Here is a 22,948-nt window from a genome sequence, read left to right on the forward strand (position 1 = left end):
ATGGTTAACCTCACTATAAGCCTCATCTATATAAACAACCGTGGAGATCATGCTAACCCCCTGTCACTAGAATAGGGGATAACCCATATTAACCAAGTAGCATGTCATATATCTCTATTGTTGACCCTCACTACCCTCGTAAACCTACATACAATAGGAAAGAAGGAAAAAACAAAATTACAAATAAAAATAAAAATAAAAATACTACAAACCAGGACATGGCCGATAGAGATATGTACAAAAAAATATACAAAAACATACGTCCTAATCATTAACGTATAGCAAGCCACGAGCCAGCTCCCACTGGCCCTGACGATAAACTCATCTAAATCTGGACTACAAACCAATACCTCATAGCGATAAGCTCTAAATGTAGATATATATATATACTGCTCAAAAAAATAAATGGAACACAAAAATAAGACATCCTAGATCTGAATGAATTAAATATTCTTCTGAAATACTTTGTACTTTACATAGTTGAATGTGCTGACAACAAAATCACATGAAAATAAAAAAATGGAAATCAAATTTTTCAACCCATTGAGGTCTGGATTTAGAGTCACACTCAAAATTAAAGTGGAAGAACACACTACAGGCTGATCCAGCTTTGATGTAATGTCCTTAAAGCAACTCAAAATGAGGCTCAGTAGTGTGTGTGGCCTCCATGTGCCTGTATGACCTCCCTACAACGCCTGTGCATTCTCCTGATGGCGGATGGTCTCCTGAGGGATCTCCTCCCATATCTGGACTAAAGCATCTGCCAACTTCTGGACAGTCTGTGGCGCAACGTGACGTTGGTGGATGGAGCGAGACTTGATGTCCCAGATGTGCTCAATTGGATTCAGGTCTGGGAAGCAGGCGGGCCAGTCCATAGCATCAATGCCTTCGTCTTGCAGGAACTGTTGACACACTCCAGCCACATGAGGTCTAGCATTGTCTTGCATTAGGAGGAACCCAGGGCCAACCGCACCAGCATATGGTCTCACAAGGGGTCTGAGGATCTCATCTCGGTACCTAATGGCAGTCAGGCTACCTCTGGCAAGCACATGGAGGGCTGTGCGGCCCCCCAAAGAAATTCCATCCCACACCATTACTGACCCACTGCCAAACCGGTCATGCTGGAGGATGTTGCAGGCAGCAGAACGTTCTCCACGGCTTCTCCAGACTCTGTCACATCTGTCATATGTGCTCAGTGTGAACCTGCTTTCATCTATGAAGAGCACAGGGCGCCAGTGGCAAATTTTGGTGTTCTCTGGCAAATGCCAAATGTCCTGCATGGTGTTGGACTATAAGCACAACCCCCACCTGTGGACGTCGGGCCCTCATACCACCCTCATGGAGTCTGTTTCTGACCGTTTTTGAGCAGACACATGCACATTTGTGGCCTGCTGGAGGTAATTTTGCAGGGCTCTGTCAGTGCTCCTCCTGTTCCTCCTTGCACAAAGGCGGACGTAGCGTTCCTGCTGCTGGGTTGTTGCCCTCCTACGGCCCCCTCCACGTCTCTTGATGTACTGGCCTGTCTCCTGGTAGCACCTCCATGCTCTGGACACTACGCTGACAGACACAGCAAACCTTCTTGCCACAGCTCGCATTGATGTGCCATCCTGGATGAGCTGCACTACCTGTGCCACTTGTGTGGGTTGTAGACTCCGTCTCATGCTACCACTGGAGTGAAAGCACCGCCAGTATTCAAAAGTAACCAAAACATCAGCCGGGAAGCAGAGGAACTGAGAAGTGGACTGTGGTCACCACCTGCAGAACCACTTCTTTATTGGGGGTATCTTGCTAATTGCCTATAATTTCCACCTGTTGTCTATCCCATTTGCACAACATCATGTGAAATTGTCACTCAGTGTTGCTTCCTAAGTGGACAGTTTGATTTCACAGAAGTGTGATTGACTTGGACTTACATTGCGTTGTTTAAGTGTTCCCTTTATTTTTTTGAGCAGTATTTATATATATATATATATATATATATATATATATATATATATATGGGAGTAGAGGTCAACTCTGCACCCCTCCCTGTCACAGATGCCTCCCTTATTTAGCCTTGACCTACAGGGAGTCCCAGGAGGAAGAATTTCCCAAGTAAGTGGATTAATCGCATTAGAGCAGGCATTAGGCTGCCAGAGTAGGATCTGCCAAATGGGTACATTGACGTTGTGGCAGGTATATGGAATGTAAATATTGTAACTAAACCCCCATTAGTTTAAACTAGGTGAGGTGTTTTTGAATAAAACTACTACATTATGTGAGACTTGAAATTTCTATATAGTGGATTTTGTACATTGCAATAATATTATCAGTGTTATTCACTTCACCAGTCAATGGGTTTAACCCCTTAAGGACACATGACATGTGTGACATGTCATGATTCCCTTTTATTCCAGAAGTTTGGTCCTTAAGGGGTTAATGTTGTGGCTGATCAGTGTATATTGCACTAATCAGCTCCATGACTGCTGTGCAGTAAAATGCTGGAGATTGTGTATTTTCATCAATGAGAAGGTGTTTACAGCATGCTGCCTGCTTAATACTATTTTAGTGGAGTCCAATAGAGGCACTGCTACATCCGGAAAGATAATCCCAATTTCATTCCATCAACATATGATTCAAAACTAGCTTATATCCAGGCAAATACTCAATATTATTCAGTTACTACAGATATTCTAAGAGAGATACCGGTTTATTATTATTACTCACCTTGTTATACGGTGGGGGCCGTGAATTTTATCTACTCAATTATATCCTCTAAATCTAACAGGGATATATAATTGAATTGGAACATTTCTTTTATATCATCCTTGATTATATGGATTTAATTGCTTGAACTTTTTATACTGTTAATTTTTATCTGCGCGTGTTTAATTTTTTTATGTATTAATGTATCTATAATAAATGTATCTAATATAAATGTATATATATATGGTTTTCGACACTTTTAATTTTGTGTGCTACTCCAGCTAATTATTCTTGTTTTGATACTGAAGAAATGGTGCCTAAAGATAGGAGGGGACAGAGGGTGGCACAAAGAGATCTGAGTGTGCATGTATCAGTGTGGACACTACGCTGTCTGTTCCTGTCAGTTTGCATCTGCATATGTATGTATGTGTATGTTTATGTGTGTCTGTGTGTATATTTGTGCATGTGAAGGAATATCCCCAATACTTTCGGCTCCTTTCATTTATTTTGTACGGTTCCCAAACCGAGACCACTTCGGAATCCAACTAGAACATGGAACGTTATGAATCTGTACGAAAACCGCAAAGAAAATTATTAATCGAATGCTCCACTGGGTGGCCGCCATTTCGTACATACGAACACACGTGGCTGAAACAAGGGATGGTGGCCATCTTGTCTCCTGAATGCTGGCAGCGGGACTTGGTCATCGAGTACCATTTCGTACATACGAACACACGTGACTGAAACAATAGATGGTGGCCATCTTGTCTCCCGAACGCTGGCAGCGGGACTTGGTCGTCGAGTGCCTGGAACTGATTTCGGCCAGGCACTCTCACAAACACCAGTCACCATGCACCCACGGCTCGTTCTACTTCCAGATCACCTATACGAACGGCGTTCGGGAGTTACAGACTAACAAACATGGGGAGCATTCTACTTAAACCAGTTTTCCTCTATCTTATGTGTTTTTTGTACAAAACACAAAACCCCACAAATGAAGACAATATCTTGCCACCATTTCCATGGAACTATTTTGGGCTTACACCTTGTGGCAGACCGGTCAGAATTTCCTTGCGATGGGATTTAAAACTACCAAACGGATCTGGTTTTCGCCCAGATTTTGTGGGGTTTCCCTGTATTTTGGGGGTACTTTTGCAAAATTGCAAAATTGTGTATTTCTTCTTTACTGAAGAAAATTGAGTTTAGTATATTTACTTACTCAATTATCTCTCAGTCACAGAGGAGGAGTTTATGCACTGTATACATTTGATTCCTGTACTTCCATTAAAATCAATCTTCACCCAGCATTAAGCCTTGGTTCATGTGTGGGGCGTTATTTTATGCCAGTGATATTTTACCTGTGGGAATCATTTGCGGTTTCGCTTGGAAAAGGGTCATCTGTGACGGTGACACTTTGGCAGATTGTCACAGTGCATTTCCAAAGAGGCAATTTAATAGTAATGCAGAAACACACACAGAAGTTGTATATAACTTATATGATTTGAGTAGTATAAATATACTAATAATACAGTTTTACTTTTTATCTGTAACTTTATTATTTTTTACATTACTATTGTTTAATTTTGTCATGTCCAACAAAATTATGAATTTGTGTTTTCTATAAATAATGTGTTATCTATGATTTATCATTTAAATATTGTTATCCAGGTCACCCCAATGGGATCTTTTTCTTTTCTTTTTTACAGTGAAGGGGTTAAGGGATCATGATAATCCTTAAAGTGTTATTTTTTAATTGAGCTATCAGTACACTTTTAATGACTGTATGCCAAGCAACTCGACGCCTAAAGAACTATACATTTTCAGACTACAACAGCTATGTCATTGCACATGTTTTTATGCCTCCCATGCCACACATTGTGGGACGCCGTGTGCATTTTTTTTTTTTTTTTTTAAGTGGCGACTAACTTTTAGACCTGACTAGTCGCATGGGATTACAAATTTTGAGCTCTTATATAACATAAGTTGATATCACAAATAGTTCCACACTTCAGCTTCAGGTAAACTGTCTAACAAAGAGTAGGTTATAATCAGTGTCTTCATATTTTGTAGCTATTCCAGTGTCTAGCAACAGGCTGCCCTTTTCACGCAGCAATGAACAAACACGTTTTGCTGGTAACACTGTTCTCACTATAAAAGAATGGATATACAATCACCTGTATCTAGAAGGCTAATACCATTAAATCAAATCATAAAACAAACAGATCAATATTTGGATTCCACCACACAGCCAATAGGAGAACAGACAGTCAAGCATAGTTGAAAGGCTCAATGGATTTTAAGTATAAAATATGCAGCCATTAAATCCATAAACTGCAAATATAATGCAGCAACCAGATATAAATAAACTAATAAATAGAAAGCATGATTCCATTTAGGAAATAATCAACCACTGTATTATACCTGCCTCCAGCAATCTCACCATGGTTGTGTATTTTAAATAGAATATTTGCTTTGTGTGTTAATGAACAAGTCTACCTAGCGATTAAATCTCTAAAACATTTGCTACACTGCAATAAAATCCATGCACAAATAAAGGGGATGGCGAGCAGGTAGAGTCCCCCTGTATAGTTCTTATTTGAATGAACATGTGGATTAGGAGAGCAAATAGATGTATAAGGATTTCACTCTCAGTTTCACTATAGCCTGCCCAGTACCTTTATTACACATCAATAGAGGGTCATGTGCAATAATTAAGGCGAGGATTCAGAGCAGCGGGATATTTGGTTATCCTTGTTTTAATAAGACAGGCAGGAAAATGATTAGATAAGATAGATAGATAGATAGACAGACAGACAGACAGACAGTTAGATAGATAGATAGATAGACAGACAGACAGACAGACAGTTAGATAGATAGATAGATAGATAGACAGACAGACAGACAGACAGTTAGATAGATAGATAGATAGATAGTTAGATAGATATATAGTTAGATAGATAGATAGATAGATAGATAGATAGAGCAATGTGTGTGTGTGTGTGTGTTACAGTATATAAAGTAAATTAGTAGTGTTCAATGTAATTAACCTTTAAATGGTTTTTAATCTAATTCATTTAACACTGACAGAGTTATTCGCTTCAGTGAGAACTGCTTAGAATTCAAAGTGAATTTCAAAATGTAGGCGACAATAGCTGATTGAAAAACATTCTCCAAATCAATTCTGTTTTCAGTTTGGCTATCTTGACCTTATATTTTAAATTCCCTTTGAATTCCTGGCATTTCTCAATTTATTAGCTAACCATGCCAGCATGTTTGGATAATACACCACTCTGACATGTTGATCCTTCAAATATAAACATGTCCAAATTTCCCCTACTCCTTTGATTCCCTATCTCCTGTGAAAGATGAGAATTTTTATAGGAAGCATTCCTCACACTTTATCACTCTGTCCAGTGTGGTGCAGCTACTCAGCAGTATGTCACCAGAGAAATACACAACTCTAAATAATCTCACAGCATAGTTAATGTGTGTTACACCAGATTCAGAGCCATCATATTTTTATTTATAGAAAATATAAGTGATTTTCCCCAGGCTCCTCCCACCACCATAAATAGCTTCTCTCAGAACCTTGTCTCCAGTATACCCAGCATAAACAGTGAGCGCTCTGTGTGGTTGCATACAGAGAGACTGTAACATGAGGCTGTGTCTGAGTGCAGCATTTTATATCTGTGTAACAGGTAAGTTGAGGTAGACATATTAAATCTTTTTATTGAGTCATTGTATTTTATGGTAAATATTAATCACTGTTTATTCATAGAATGCTAATGTTAACTAATAATACATTGTCTGGCAGGACAGAAGTGATTTACATGTCATTGATTAATTACAGGTCTTTCCAGGGCAGACAGTGTCAACCAAGCAAACTCTTATGTGACTGTGTATGATGGGGATGATATACCATTGAACTGTACGTACGAGACAACTAGTGGCAACCCATATCTCCACTGGTACATTCAACAACCAGGAGAGAGACCTCGGTTTATATTACTGAGACATCTGTTCAGCAAGATAGAGACTGAACCTGGTACCCGTTATGCCTCCAAACTGGATAAGGAGAACAAATTCATCTACCTGAAGATTTCTGATGTCACAGTGTCTGACTCTGGGGTGTATTACTGTGCTCTGAGTGACACAGTGTCTGTGTCTGCAGACTGCACTGTACAAGAATCTCTGACTCTGTCCAAGGTGCTGACACATGGCTGCATTTATGTGACTGTTTTAGATTTTTTTTTTCTTAAGTATGTTTTTGAAAATTTGCTTCTTACTAGTTTCTGCAATGAAATGGGCTGTAAATATTATTTTACAGATTAAGAAAAAAGTGTTTTCATATGACCACAAAAAATACTTTTGGTAATCAATCAGTGCATGATTAAAGCATATGCAACTCATGGAAAGCCACACACTTTTAAAAGCATTAACTTACTATTTATTATAGATCACTTTTATCCAGGGCACTTTAAAAACCGTTAACTACTAATCATACATATTGTTACAGAGGGATAAATAATTGGACTTACAGGCCCAGGCTTTAGTCTGACAATTGGAGCACTTTTAAATATACATTAAAATAAACAACACACATTTGAATTGGAACCATTACATTCATTTTCATACCACACTGCCTGATATCTGTGGCTTCCCTGGTTTTCCTCTGAAAAAAAAGTAAGATACAAGGTTTCTTCTTTTATTTTTTTTTTAAGTTTTTCTTTAGAGTAATTATTTGAAATAATTGTTAACAGTATATGCAAATCATAATATTATTGTCCTTTAAATGAAGATTCCATTCATATGTTGTGAGTGTAATTGAAATATTTATTTATAGATTGAATAAAAATATTTTAAAAGGTAAAACATATATAAGAAAGGGTTTAATGAAAAGTATCCATGTCTTTATCAAGCATAAGTGTTTAAAGCAAAACTAATTATTTACAATGTACTTTTTTGTACTTGTATTTTATATGCACCTTGTAATGCTCAAATTGTACTCTATTGTCAATATCTGAATGTAGTTGTAGACAAATGCAGTTTAAGAATCACTTGTTAATTATTGCACTGTCACTTTAAAAATGTTTTTGCACTGTTTACTGGTTACCTAGAATACAATTACTATAGGGCTAAATTAATATGCCCTTTACTAGATCATATGTTACCTAACTGATCACATAGTCAATTAATGGAACAGTTATATGTATGGTTTGCATGTGTATAGTTAGATTGCTACAGACAGTTTCTGTGAAACATTGCTTCTATTTTGAAGGTACCAATAAAGGGTTTCAGTACACAATAAGGAGTGCTGGACATCTGTGTTTTTTTTAGATTTGGAAAACTGTAGAATAGCAAAACCATGGTCCTTTGCACCCTTGAAAGAGGTAGGGTTAGGGGTAAGGTTAGGGATAGGGTTAGGGAATTGCCAAAGTCTCGAATTCCCAAACTGCCGAAGTTCTGACTTCCTGAAGTCCCGAACTTTGGAAGTCCGAACCGAAGTGTCGAATTGCCGAAGTCCTGAATTTCTGAAGTGCCGAACTGAGCTGAATTTTTTGCCCATGCACATCCCTAATTGTCAGATATACAAGATGCTAAGAATGGGGCCAAAATGTCAACTACATTCTCAACACCTACCTAATATACAGGTATATAACCTTCCAAGGACCTTGACTCAGCTACCTGCCACTTTTCCAAATACAAAAAATCTTGACTATCATGATCATAAAAAAAGACAGTTGCTTGGAAAATAAATACAATTTAGCAGTGATAAAAACAAACTTTTTGATTCCACACATTCTGTAGAAATTAAGAAACAAAATTAAAAGTGACAAGGCTGTTTTTATTCACATATTTCTGGAATCTGGCTCCTCTTCCCTTTTTGCTACCTTTTTCTCTCCCTTTTAAGATGTTTTGTTTATGCTTCTTTCTTTCTTATGTCTCCATCATTTGTATCAGTGTTTTGTGCTCTCTATAGAAACTCTTTCTCCTCTGTACACCATCTCTTTTTGATCTCTCCATATCTGAATGACTTTTTTTGTATTCTACCCCTTTCACCATTTGAGTTAAATACATATATTGTACACTTTTATTCTCTAATTCCTGTTGCATTTAGACTGGAAGAAAAAAGATTTAGTCTAAGTCAAAGGAGTTTTTTTTTTTTTTTTTACAGTGAGAACAATAAGGATGTGGAATTCTCTACCTGAAGCGAGGATTTTATCATAGTATTTACAGATGTTTAAACAGCAACTGGATAAATACTTACAGATAAAATAATATTGAAGGATATCATTTTAATAGGTTGGGTAACAGCTTCCTAATCCAAGGAGAGATCTGACTTTAAAAAATGTTTTCCCCCTAATTTGAATTCTTTTGGATCAACAGCTAAAAAAAATGTGAGAAAGGCTGAACTTGATGGAAACATGTTTCTTTTCACCCAGTGTAACTACCTAACTATGTAATTAGTCTGTCTAGTTATATTGGGAGAGTACCTGAGCATTCCTGGTACCCTAACTACTTTAAAATATGAAGTGGTTATGGTGCTTGGAATGCTCTTTTCATTAAAAAAAATTATATAATGTATTATAATGTAATGAGGTCAGAATTTTCAATTTTAACCTTTTTTATTTAGAATTTCTCATTCTAATTTATATATATTTTTTAAACATTGTTTAAAAGATGATAGCATGTATAGATAGACAGATATAGATATGTATATTGTTGGTATTTAATATAATTATTTGCAACACAAACAAAACTTTATCATTAGACCACTATGTGGCATTTAGCATCAGGAAATATTTTAATTTCAACTAAACAATGAAATGTTCATATGTGGAAATCTATTGCATTATAAAATTCCATTAAACAACAGCAAAACAAACAGGATATATTTTGTGTTTAGTGATGGCTAAACCTCATGCTGAGCCACTAAATGTTTATTCCACAATTGATGTATAAATAAAAAATGAACAGATTGAATCTTACATTTCATTTTTGAGTTTTCTTACAAGTATTCTTTAATGGTGATGTATTTTGTAGGTATTATCAGCACACAATAAAGTGAACAGTTTGTGTGTGTTTGTGAATCAATAATTTAACCAAACAACATGAGTAAGAAGAGGGTAGGAATGCATGGCTCTACCTGCTCAAATTATTAACCTTAACATTACTGCTAGTAGTGTGAAGGAATAATGGATAATTATACTAGCTATTCTAGTTATTTTGGGATCCTAGAGAAATCCACTTCAGGGATATCAAAAGAGCCAGCCCTAATCCAAAGAAGTTGGAAATCAGTTATTAATATTATTAAAAAATATCTCTCCATCAAGCATCAGAGGGAACATGGAGTACTTTCATGAATTAAAGTACCCAATCTTCTACTTAAATCATCCAAAGCAATGCACACATTCCCTTCCAGAGAAATATCCCCTTCCTGAATCAGATTCTCCCTACCTGATTCGAATCCTGTAAAGTGCTTGATGTCAATGAGTATCATTCCAAGTTGCTACATGTTACCTGGTGACATCATGGTGAATCGTGCTCTATATTTAATCAAGTCATCGTTAAAATGCCTTTTTTTATTTGACTGATTTTGAACTGTATTTAAAACACTAATTGAAACGCTCTATTTATATATGACAAGCACCGTTATATATGTTACAATATTATACATCAAGCAGTGTTCCTTTGGGATACATTGCACTCTTGCTTTTTAAATTTTCTGTATCTATACCCCATTTCTGTTTTTAAGTGTAAACTCATAAAAGCAGGCCAACCATCACCTCTTACACCTGCACGACACATACATACAAACACACACACACACACACACACACACATATATATATATATATATATATACAGTATATATATATATATATATATACAGACACATACATACAAACACACACATACACAGACAAACATACACAGACAGACAGACAGACACACACTTACAGAGAAACATTGATACAGACACACAAACACATATACAAAAAATTTTAGTCACCCTGGGGTCCAGTGGTGGCTCAGCCTGATGGGAGTCAGAGTTCCCACTCTGACTCCCTCAACTCTTCCTCCCGTGTGGCTCCCGTTGTAAGCTGGGAGGAATGACGGGTTAGTGCCTCCCAGCTGTCATTTCATCTTAGGGGGTCTGGTTGCGCTGTTAAAGCACCGCAGCGCTAACCGGGTCCCCTGGAAATCCATAGCCATCTGGTGGCCCTAACAACATGGGCCATCCGATAGGCCCCTTAACGTGTGGCCTCGGCGGTTATTCCACACGGGCCGGGGCCGCAACACATGGATGGCGGTGGGTACTTAGTCTCAGGGGTCCTCAGGGCAGCTGGAACCCCTGGAGTGAACTACCCAGTCGCAACCAGACCCCTGCGACAGCGGTATGTATGCCACTGCCTATACCTTTTATGATAATAAATATTTTTCCCCACAAAATACCCTTCTGTTGATAAAAAAAAACAAGCAAAAAATGTTGTTGAAAGATTGTTTCCCCAGATTTTCCTTGCCATTTGTGTGCCTTTCTTTAAATAAAATGTAGATATATCAAAGACAAAAGGAGATATAGTTTTTAAAGAAAGCAAAATGTTTACATATTTTTAATTTTGGTTTCAGGTGGAGGGTGACTCTTGTGGTGTTCCTGAATAGGGTTCTGACCATTTGTTTGTTTTATCTTATGAATTTCAGACATATAATTACTTGAATTGCAACAACATTTTTTTTTCTAAATTACTCCCTTTGTGACCTGGTAAAACAGACATGCAGGATGTCATATTACAGTCTCCTCCCATTTTCCTGTTTCTCAAAAACTTTTGTTACAATCTAAACCTTCAGTCAAAGCATACTTTGCCCAAGATGAGACTCTGGTTGTGTTTACTGTTGTGTGTGTGTGTTTTAGGTAAGAATCTATGTGTTTTATGAATACTATTGTGTTATGTATTTAGCTCAGATTGAACAATGATTTAAACTACTTGAAAAATGACTCTCTCTTGCAAAGAATACATTAAGATTGGTTTATTTATTCAGTTGATTCAGCAGTGGAGTAAAATGTTTCATATGTGTTTTTGTGTTATTTTCAGGTTCCTCCAGTTCAAATATTGTCACCCAGACACCTGCTGAAATATCAGCTATAGAGGGGATTCATGTTAAGTTTGACTGTAAATATGAAACATCCAGCAGCAACAATGATCTGTTCTGGTATAGTCAACAGCCTGGAAAGTCCCCACAGTATATCTTATGGAGAGCAGAATATGTCAATAAAGATACAGAACCTGACACCAAGTATGAATCTAACCTGGATAAAGAGAACAAATTCATCTACCTGAAGATTTCTGATGTCACACTGTCTGACTCTGGGGTGTATTAGTGTGCTCTGAGTGACACAGTGTCTGTGTCTGCAGGCTGCACTGTACAAGAAGCTGTGACTCTACCAGACTGTACCAGGTGTTTTACATATGCTGAAGATTTAAAACACTTTACAAATATTTGCCACTAAAATGTGTAAAAACATTAAACAAGTAAATTTAAAATTACAGGATAATGGCTTTAGAGATATGTCAGTAAAACAAGTAAAGGTCAGTAAAAGTAGTAAAGTATTCTTTATATTTACAAATAGTGACACATTGTTGTGCAAATGGTGTGGTAGGAGTATTTATTCAGCCTAATTGTTTGGACCCCCATTATGACTCAGCTTGAGCTTCAAGATTGGATAATCAAAAAAACAATCATCAGCTATAATAACCTATCCATTAGAAAAAATAAGATAAATCAATAAATACATAAAACAATATGACATTTTCAATATTACATTTTTCGTGGTTTAAATTTCCTATGAAATATTATGAAGAGTAATATATATATATATATATATATATATATATATTATATATGTGTGTGTGTATATTCTGTAAGGATTCAATGTTTTACACTTACAAGTGAAGTACTCCAGAATAAGCAGGTTATGAGTTTCCAGGCCTTTCATCCTACCTCTGTACCTAAATAGTGGTGTGTAGCGGAGCTACTATACCCTGGATTGGTATCTCCGCTGGAATATCCCTCAAGCTAGAAGAAAGCCCTGTTTAGTGTTATAGCCCTTATCCCCCCCAACACATCAGACGACACTTGATGTTGGGACAATGACCAAGTTTAATGGCACAAGGTGGTCTTTTATATACAGGACCCCAGCAGGGGGTGTCCATTGTTTACATGAGTAGTCATCCCCTGGCATCTCTGTGTCTGGGAAATAATTGAGTCACCTCTCGCTAAATAAACTATCTCCCGGATACAGAATTGATAAAAACAGCTCCGAATCCCCACAAGCAATATACAGTTGCCATTCTGGCAAAAGAGCACTCAGATCCATAAGGAATTGGGAAAAAGCCACCAGGTTAAAGGATCAATTGTTCCTTAAGGATCGATTCCTTGTTCAGGGATCGATTGTTCCTTAAGGTCTGTTGTACCTTCCCTCCAAAGAGTGCTCTCCTTCGTAAAGTAGAAGTGCGGTAAAACCAGGATGGAATTTGACCGGGAGATGAGGCTCTTGGCTGCAGAGCAGGAGTTCCAGACGATTTGTACTTGACGGCTTTACCCGACTCTCTGGAACCATTGAAGGGTAGGATGGGGAAGAGTGCTCTCAGTAAAAGTCCAGAAGAGAAGTTAGGGAAAGCCAGGGAGAGTGAAATAGTCTTTAGGGAACAGTTGTACAAGGCAGGTACTGCCATATGGTGCATGCAACTTGTGTGAAAATTAAGCAAGCTATACTTGGTACCCATGTTTGAAGTGTATTATGTAAATATTTACCCTCCTTGGACTTTCCCACAGTTTGTTTTGTTACAACATGAACTCATTTTAATGGGATTTGTCCTGTTAACTTTACTCATCATACCTAATGGTTTAAAAGTACAAAATAGTTTTAGATTGCCAAAGTTAACTAAACAAAAGGTAAAAAACTACATGCATTTACGGTGGCAGAGCTATCCTCTACTGAGTCACTGCTTGGCAAAACCACCTTTGGCTTCAGTTACAGCAGTAAGCCTTCTGAGGGTAGTCTCTAACAGCACATCTGGATCTTGAAGTTATGACCATTCTCCTAATTCTCCTGGCAAATATGTGTCAGATTGGATGGTAACCACTGTTAAAGAGTAATTTTTAAATATGTTGATTCTCAGACTGGACCGTACTAATGCATACGTATTCTTGGTTTGAATTTTCTTCAGTGTAGACTTGTTTCAGATGGTTTTCTTTTAACATTAGAGAAAATATATATGTAAAAACTATTTAACTCTATGCACTCTATATTACTTTTAACTATGTAAATATCAAGATTAATGCAAACGGGAACTAAAAATGTTAATTGTCCAAATTGAAAAAAACATGTCTAAAATTGTTCCATGGTGTAATGAGACAAAAATATTTCTTTTTTAGCCAAAGTGCATAATTAATGTGCAATGATTAAACTCCCACGGTGACACATGACTAGGGTCCCCCTGGAGCCTCTCCCTCCAGGAACAGGATAGGGGACTAGCTCTATTTCCTACCAGGGACTGGATGACACACGAGCTGGAACATTTGCTGAGCAGTGATTATAGCCCTTCCCCTCCTAGTAACTAGATGACACATAGTTCTGAGAGTACAACTGATTTTTATTAGCCCAAACACGTCTTTTTATGCACAGCCCATATGGGGTCTCTGCAGCAGGTTTTCAGGGTTTTTTGCAAGGAGTCTCTGGGTCTGAGAGATAATTGAGCTGGGAAAACATGATAACTGAATTATCTCTCAGTTACAGGACTAACATAAAATATCACAAAATACAGGAAAAACATAAAAAAACATTACAGGAACCCACAATTCTTATATCCCCAAATAGCCTCTGTCTGAGCGCACAGCATATTTGAAAAGCGCTCGGATTGGTTTGGTGGAACGGGATCGATATTCAGGAGAAGTTTTGACTGACCGGCCATGAGGTGATGCCCCAGAGGGTTCCAAAGAATCCAGGGTAGTGGCTGATCTTCATTCAGGAGTTCCTGTACAAACACCGCCAAACACTTCCACTGGCTCTTAGGTTGCGACTACTCCCACCAGTCGGTAGATCCTATCTCGCGAAAGTGGATCGTCTAGTTGGTCGGGAAAGTATACAGGCTGCAGTACCATCTTAAGTGGGGTTCGTGAGAACAAGTAACCGAAATTATTTCCACGCACTCGACGACCAAGTACCACTGCCTGCGTTCGGGAGACAAAATGGCCATGCACTGGACCACATTTTGTTATATGAACAGCGGCCACCCAGAGAAAGCACTTGAGTTAATCCTTTAATTGCAGTTAACAGCCAGGGGTGGTCAGTTTTCTAAGTCAGTAGAGAGGGGGACCACACAAATTCTGTTCGGTTCCCAAACAGGGGGTATGGGTCTGTTTGGTAGAAATAAATATAGGTTTGGGCAACCTCAGGGAATAATATCAGGTCCGCCACAGCAGTGGTCAAGGTGAGCGATTATAGTTGCATTGACTAGCAACTTAGCCTCATCAGGCGTTAGGTAGGGGTGGATGCGAGTTATTATTAATACGTATCATATCAAATTTTGCATTATATCAATTTAAATAATTTTGTGAAGTTACTGAAAAAAACATCTATAGTTCCTTTTTGAATACTAGTGCATTTTCCGGGATACTGAAAATACAAATAATACCAAAAAATCAGCCCCATATATTAACACCTTAACACCATTAGACATGCAAAAGGAGGGATTTAACGCTGTTAGGGTGGCATATCACGTCCTAATAACTGTCACTCCTCCTAGCCCAGATATTTACAATCTGCAGTGTTACCAGGTAAAAATTTCAAAGAATGTAATTTGACCCTGTAACTCTCTCAAACTCCATAAACTCTGAACATGGGGGTACTGTTTCACTTGTCAGACATTGCTGAACACAAATAGGAGTCTTTTTTGCAAACGGGCTGCCATACAGTCTCAAAGGCAACACAGGCTCAGCAAACCAATCTTGCAAATTTCAATGTGTAAAAACTGTATTGTTTTGGTCAGAACTACAACTGGCTATGTCCTTAAGGGGTTAATAATATTAAAAAAATTGATTTTCTTACCCCTCCTGGGTGGTATGTCTATTCCTCATTCTCGGGTCCTCTACCAGAGGCCTGGGAGTTTGAAGGTTCTGGACAGTATATTGGCTGTTCCTAGAACTGCACTCTTCTGGACAGCAATCTCATATGTCCCACCTGGAATTTGTTGAAGCCACTCTCCCAGCTTGGGAGTCACAACCCGAGTGCTCCTATCATAGTTACATAGTTACATAGTTAGATAGCTGAAAAGAGACTTGCGTCCATCAAGTTCAGCCTTCCTCACACCTGTTTTTTGCTGTTGATCCAAAAGAGAAAAAAAAAAAAAAAAACCCAGTTTGAAGCACAATTTTGCAACAAGCTAGGACAAAAAATTCCTTATTGACCCCAGAATGGCAGTCAGATTTATCCTTGAATCAAGCAGTTATTACCCTACATTGAAAGATTATATCCTTGAATATTCTGTCTTTGCAAGTATGCATCTAGTAGCTGTTTGAACATCTGTATGGACTCTGATAAAACCACTTCTTCAGGCAGAGAATTCCACATCCTGATTGTTCTTACAGTAAAAAAACCTTTCCTTTGCCTTAGACGAAATCTTCTTTCTTCCAGTCTAAACGCATGGCCTCGTGTCCTATGTAAAGTCCGGTTTGTGAATAGATTTCCACACAATGGTTTGTATTGGCCCCGAATATATTTGTATAATGTTATCATATCCCCTCTCAGGCGACGTTTTTCTAAACTAAATAGGTTTAAATTTGTTAACCTTTCTTCATAGCTGATATGTTCCATTCCTTTTATTAATTTTGTAGCCCGCCTCTGCACTTTTTCTAGTGCCATGATATCCTTCTTTAGAACAGGTGCCCAAAATTGCACAGCATATTCAATATGTGGTCTTACCAGTGATTTGTAGAGAGGCAAAAGGATATTCTCGTCCCGAGAATGAATGCCCTTTTTCATGCATGACAATACCTTACTGGCCTTGGCCACTGCTGATTGACATTGCACATTGTTGCATAGTTTGTTGTCTATAACAATTCCCAAGTCCTTTTCGTGTGTTGTTATCCCTAATTCGCTTCCATTAACTGGGACTATCACAACTGGGACTACTACTGCCTTCACTTTCCACATCCTTTCTAGTTCTTCTTTCAGTCCTTGGCATTTCTCCACCACCTCATGTTCCTTCTTCCTGATGTCATAGTCACTCGGTATTGCCACATCCACCATGACTGCAGTCTTCTGTTCCTTGTCTTCCACCACAATGTCAGGTTGGTTGGCCAGCACTTGCTTGTCTGTCTGGAACTTCTCACAGGATCTTAGCCCTGTCATTCTCAACTACCTTTTGTGGTATCTCCCATCTGACCTTAGGCAGGTCCAATCCATATTCTGTGCAGATGTTTCAGTACACAATCCCAACAACTTAGTTGTGTCTGTCTATGCTGTTCCTGCTAACATCTTGCATCCAGCTACTAGGTGCTGGACTGTCTCAGAGGCCTCTTTGCACAGTCTGCACCTTGGTCTTGCCAGGTGTGGTAGACTCCAGCTTCTATTGATCTGGTGTCGAGTGCCTGTTCATGTGCTGCTAGGATTAGTGCCTCAGTGTTGTCTTTAAGTCCTGCCTTTTCCAACCACTAGTAGGATTTTGTCATGTGAGCCACATCCACTATCTGCCGGTGGTACACCCAATTTACATACAAAATAATAATATAAGACTAAATATGGACACTCATTTTATCTTTATTCATACTTGATATGCTCATTAATCATTCAGCTAAATTCCATTTTTTTCTGAATGACAAATGAGTGCTTAGACACAATTTCAACTCCTTCCATATGCTTAAACTTGCACTTTTATATAGTTATGACACTTATCAGTTGTAATTACTGAAAACAGCAACTAGATGGAGCTGAAATCACTGCAAATTGTGAAGCTCTGGGGGCCTGTGTCTGTACCTACATTTCAATACAAGCTCATAAATAATATTTCAACTCACTCTTCTTAAAGCAACACTACAACGTTAGGAATACAAACACTATATTCAAGACTGAATGGAAAATATTAACAGTGATTGCTTATTTGAAAAAAATCCAATTCAGCTATAGTCACAACATTTTATAGTTATTATAATAACACATTTTTGCCAAATTGTTTCCAACTGGATTTTTTTTGTTTGTAGAGAAGCTAAATCATACTTCCCAGACTCCTCCCACCACCATAAAAAGCTTCTCTCTGAAGCTTGTCTCTAGTAAACCCAGCATAACTAAACTCCAAATTCTAAAGGAGTGAAAACTGAATGAAAAATGTAGGCAAAGATAGCTCATTCGGAAAAATAAATCCAACTAAGCTATATTCATCAAATATTATTGTTATGTTTAAAACAAGTTATTGGTAATATTGCCAAGATTTTGCCATTTCATTTTAAATCAACAGAAGTTAAAGTTTAGTGAATAAATCCCTGTAGACTCCTTGATACTATCTGATAGGAATTATTCCAATTTGGTATTCCACTGCTTTTTACATTTTGATGTGCATTGTTCACTTTTGCCCATTTAAAGGGTTAATGTAATCTTTTAAAAATAATTTTAAAAGTAAAAATGCCCTATTCTGAATCACCAATAGCTCCCCTCCCCCAGTTAAAGCTGCCAAATGAAGTTAAAACTTAGCTGGGTGAAGTTCCTCCATCTGACATCAGCAAGGGATTCACCCTTTCCAATCCAAGGCTTCTCGTAGTGGCCTTTGATTGGACTGTTTCACAGTTTCAAAGCGCATGGACACATGAGGAAAATTAAAAAGAAATCAAAGATTTGAAAACTTAATACAGCGAGTTGAAATGCGTGGTGGGCTGAATAAATGAAAAGAGGGTCATGGTGGTTGGAGTAACCCAATTAATGCTGCCATGGTTTGATCAGGAATATAAATTAAACATGTCTAATTTTCCTTGACTGTCCTGTCCACTGTGGTATTGTACAAGCAGTCAGTCCAGATGAATCTCATTGTATAAACTCCTGTGTGTTACACCAGATTCACAGACTTTATATTTTCATTTGTAGAAAAGTTAAAATAAATTCCCCAGGCTCCTCCCACCACCATAAATAGCATCTCTCAGAACCTTGTCTACAGTATTCCCAGCATAAACAGTGAGCGCTCTGTGTAGTTGCATACAGAGAGACCGTAACATGAGGCTGTGGCTGAGTGCAGCAATTTATATCTGTGTAACAGGTAAAATGAGATAGACATATGGGATCCTTTAATTGTATTGTTCATAGTATTTATTGCATATAGCAATCACTGTTTATTGGTAGCAAGCTAACATTAAAAATAATGCACCTGTCAGACAGGCATTTACATGTCATTAATTAATTACAGGTCTTTCCAGGGCAGACAGTGTCAACCAAGCAACCTCCTCTAAGACTGCTGAAGATGGGGATGATATAACATTGAACTGTACGTATGAGACAGCTAGCAGCATCCCATATCTCCATTGGTACATTCAACAACCAGGAGAGAGACCTCGGTTTATATTACTGAGAGATCAGTTCAGCAAGGTAGAGACTGAACCTGGTACCCGTTATGCCTCCAAACTGGATAAAGAGACCAAATCTACCTACCTGAAGATTTCTGATGTCACAGTGTCTGACTCTGGGGTGTATTATTGTGCTCTGAGGCCCACAGTGTCTGTGTCTGCAGACTGTGCTGTTCAATAAGCTCTGACTCTGTCCAAGGTTCTGATACAAGGCTGTATATCTTCCCCTTTAATGTGTTTTTTAACATTTGCTTTGAAATGCATGTCTCTGCTATGAATGGGACTCTGAATAGTAAGAGTTATTTTACATGCAATGAATAAGAAAAATGTTTTCATATGAACACATAATAGTTATTTTTGGTCATCAGGCAATGCATGACTAAGGCGTTTTCCGCTCAATGTACTTATTTAACAGTAAGTAGAGCACTCATAATATTGTGTATTTCAGTTGATTATATGGCAAGAAATGCTATGAGCTATTGTGATCTGTGATAAAATACTTGACTAATAATATTTCAACATATTATTGTCACAATACATTATAATTATGCAAGGATAACCATATGAGTAAATTATAACAATTTAGAAATACTTCCTTTAGGTACAGTAAGTGCTTGATCTATATAGATCTGTGGTTGTGGCACATACACATCTATGTATGGATTCCCCTTTTTAGGTACACATACAATCCTTGATTGAATGTATTCCATCAATGTCCTTGTATAAGTCCAGCATATTTCTCTTTCTCTAGGCCTACGCAACTCGGTAGTTATTGTTGCAAAGTTCCAGAATCACTTTCACCTACTAAGAGTCCTACAGTCTTGCACTTCTTCCTGCCACCTTGTACACCCTTTCCCAGCCCTGCACAGACTTAATCTCCTCTCATGGTGAAATGGAAATAAATGAATGAAAATAAAATAGGTAAATATGAACAGATGGAGAATCAATTGAAAAAAAAAAATAAAAAAAAAATCTTGATTAAGTAAATAGGAAAGGTCTCTGTGTTTAGTACCAATATTGGCAGAAGTCCTAGTCCTGTGATAAAAAAGTATCACTACATGTATATAAAGCAATAATACAATGTTGCAATGTGTCTACCTGTGTCAAAAAGCTTTTCATTCATTTATTTCCATTTCGCCATTGTGATTTTACTACTCCTGGTAGTCTATTAGATTTTTTTTCTAATTATATTCTATCTTTTAACATATCAGGCTTTTAGTGGGGGCCTGTCCCTCCAGTTGAGTGGTGTCACATTTCTGCATTCTGTCTTTTCTATATTGAGGATTTTAGTTATCTACCCATTCTTACCTTTCCTTAATCTCCTCTCAGGCTTGCATAGGCTAAAAGTTATCTTCATACTGAATGAAGGCTCATTTTTGGTGCTATCTTTTCTATATATTACTCAGGTTGCCATAAACTAAACTTATATGTTGGCAAAGTTAAACCTTACCTGGCAACTTCCGTGTACAATTTCTTATGATATTTATAAAATATAAGTTGGTGTATTTCAGTTATAACTAAAGTCAGATCACAAACCATATCCACGTACTGTCCACACTAATGTAAACCTGTTAGCCTCTAAGAGTAATAATCTGCTCTTGACTGTTATCTCCCAAGGTTAGGAAACCAGCATTTCTAAAGCTCTCAAGGGCTCATAGTTATATGGAGTTCCTTGCAACTTCATTTGATAGAATACAGGGACAATGTATTGACCAATAGGTCAATAATACAGTTTTGTGTCAAATAATGCATCGATATGTTAATATGATTTTGGGCAACTGAATAAGTACATATTTGATGCACAAAGGGATAACTAAGTGGCACAGGGTTTAGTCTGACATTTATAAAAAGTGTGAAGTTAGCTCTTGAGCTTATACTCTAAAAGAAAAATATGCATAAGGACAAAAGGTTGCAGGGGAATACAAGGAGGATGTGAGTAGTGTTATATGAACAAATGTCAGGTGTAAGTAGTTGTGGTGCAGTGATTAGTTGATAATTATTAATTACGCACAGATATGCTGGTCTTAGTCTAAACCCATGTGGTGCATTACGAGACTTAAAGGAACACAAGCATGTATTCCTGACCCTATAGTGTTAAAACCACCATCTAGCCCCCCTAGACCCCTCATGCCACTCTAAATATAGTACAATATTACTTGTATTAAAGTCTGGAGCTGCTTGCTTCGTCTCTGTTGCCTTTTTTTTGTAAATATATTTTTATTATTATTTTATGTTCGAAGTGAGACGCGCAGGTCTCTTCAAGTGTATCGCAACTGGAACACAATCGACATTTTCGGTGAGACTCGCAGGTCTCTTCAATATTATTGTAAATAGAGCACAACGTGTGCTAGAATAAGGGTGTAAACATAAACAGTTATTTGGGCACGCAGGCCCGCTTCATTGTTGGACTCGCAGGTCCCCATTCATCAATACCTTAGTGAGGCTTCTAGTGCCTTTCCTGCATTTCCCCCTCGGATAGGTTGTGTATGGCCTCTCATCTGGCGCCTGTGAATGTGATTAGATCTAGCGTGCGTGTGGCTATGTTACATTGATTGAGAGGGGTGAAAAGATAGTATTGTGTCGGTGACCCCCAAGACACTGTGTTTTTTGTGTTGGGTGTCCTTTGGGTTCACGATCCCACCGGTAAGTGGTCAGCCGTGTCTCAGTTCTTTCGGAATGTGGGCCTGCAGCCCAAATATGGTAGGCAAGAGAAAGCTGGGGGGGGGAAGGGGTGGGGGCCGAGAGGAAAGAGAGGGGGGGAGGCGATGCGGGTTATGTGACAGGGTAGGTGGGTAGGATGATGGGATGGGGTCAGTTTTGGGCGTCAGGTCTGTCGGGTGGGTCGTCAGCGTCTAGGCGGGTAGTGAAGTCTACCTGTGTGGTGGATACAATCCAGTGTGTCCAGGTCTCTATGTATTTTGCGGTGGTATTAGTCACTCCCGAGTGTAGTGCTTCTATTGTTCTAAGCTCCTCCATTTGGTTGAACCATGTCCTGAGGGGAGGGGGCCTATCCTGTCTCCAGAACTGTGGTATGGTTTGTTTGGCTACGTTGAGGATCCTTATGGTCATGGATCTTTTGTATCTGGATCTGGGTATGGTCGTGTGGTGTAGCAACATTGCCGCTGGGTCCAGTGGTGGGGGTGCGTCTGAGAATTTTTCTAAGATGGCGTGTATGCCCTTCCAGAATGGTTTAATACTACGGCATTCCCACCATATATGTAGTGTGGTACCCGTTGTCTCCCTGCATCGCCAACATAAGTCGGAGTGTGATGGGTCTATTGCATGAAGTTTATGTGGGGTACGGTACCAGTGGCTCAGAAGTTTAAATGCTGTCTCCTGTGTCTTGGTGAAGGTGGAGCAATGATGAGTGAGATAACAGATTTTTTCCCATTCTGTCTCGGTGAATGTCCTCCCCAGGGCAGTTTCCCATTTGCCTTTGAAGGCAGGGGTCTCTATCGGAGTTTCCCTTTGTAGCAGTGAGTATATAAGAGATATGCTGTGGGGCAGGGGGTCAGGGTGGGTGCAGTACTCTTCGAAGGTAGTCGGGTTCTTAACGCGGGTTCGTCCCCCGGGTAGGGTGTTTATGTAGTTCGATATTTGTTTGTATTTGAAGGTTTGTAGGAATGTGGGGGGTGCGTCCCCTGTCAGGTGCATA

General features: G+C 38.5%; 2 gene segments (V, D, J or C); both read left to right on the top strand.

Moving 5' to 3' along the window:
- Nucleotides 1–6,340: 6,340 nt before the first annotated feature.
- Nucleotides 6,341–11,349, top strand: LOC134612139 (T cell receptor alpha variable 5-like). The segment is given in 3 exon segments: nucleotides 6,341–6,383; nucleotides 6,536–6,891; nucleotides 11,317–11,349. Coding segments are annotated over 3 exon segments (432 nt in total).
- Nucleotides 11,350–18,908: 7,559 nt separating this feature from the next.
- Nucleotides 18,909–19,513, top strand: LOC134612701 (T cell receptor alpha variable 38-2/delta variable 8-like). The segment is given in 2 exon segments: nucleotides 18,909–18,989; nucleotides 19,137–19,513. Coding segments are annotated over 2 exon segments (381 nt in total).
- Nucleotides 19,514–22,948: the final 3,435 nt, after the last annotated feature.

This window comes from Pelobates fuscus, chromosome 5 (genome assembly GCF_036172605.1).
Source record: "Pelobates fuscus isolate aPelFus1 chromosome 5, aPelFus1.pri, whole genome shotgun sequence".
Lineage (NCBI taxonomy): Eukaryota > Metazoa > Chordata > Amphibia > Anura > Pelobatidae > Pelobates > Pelobates fuscus.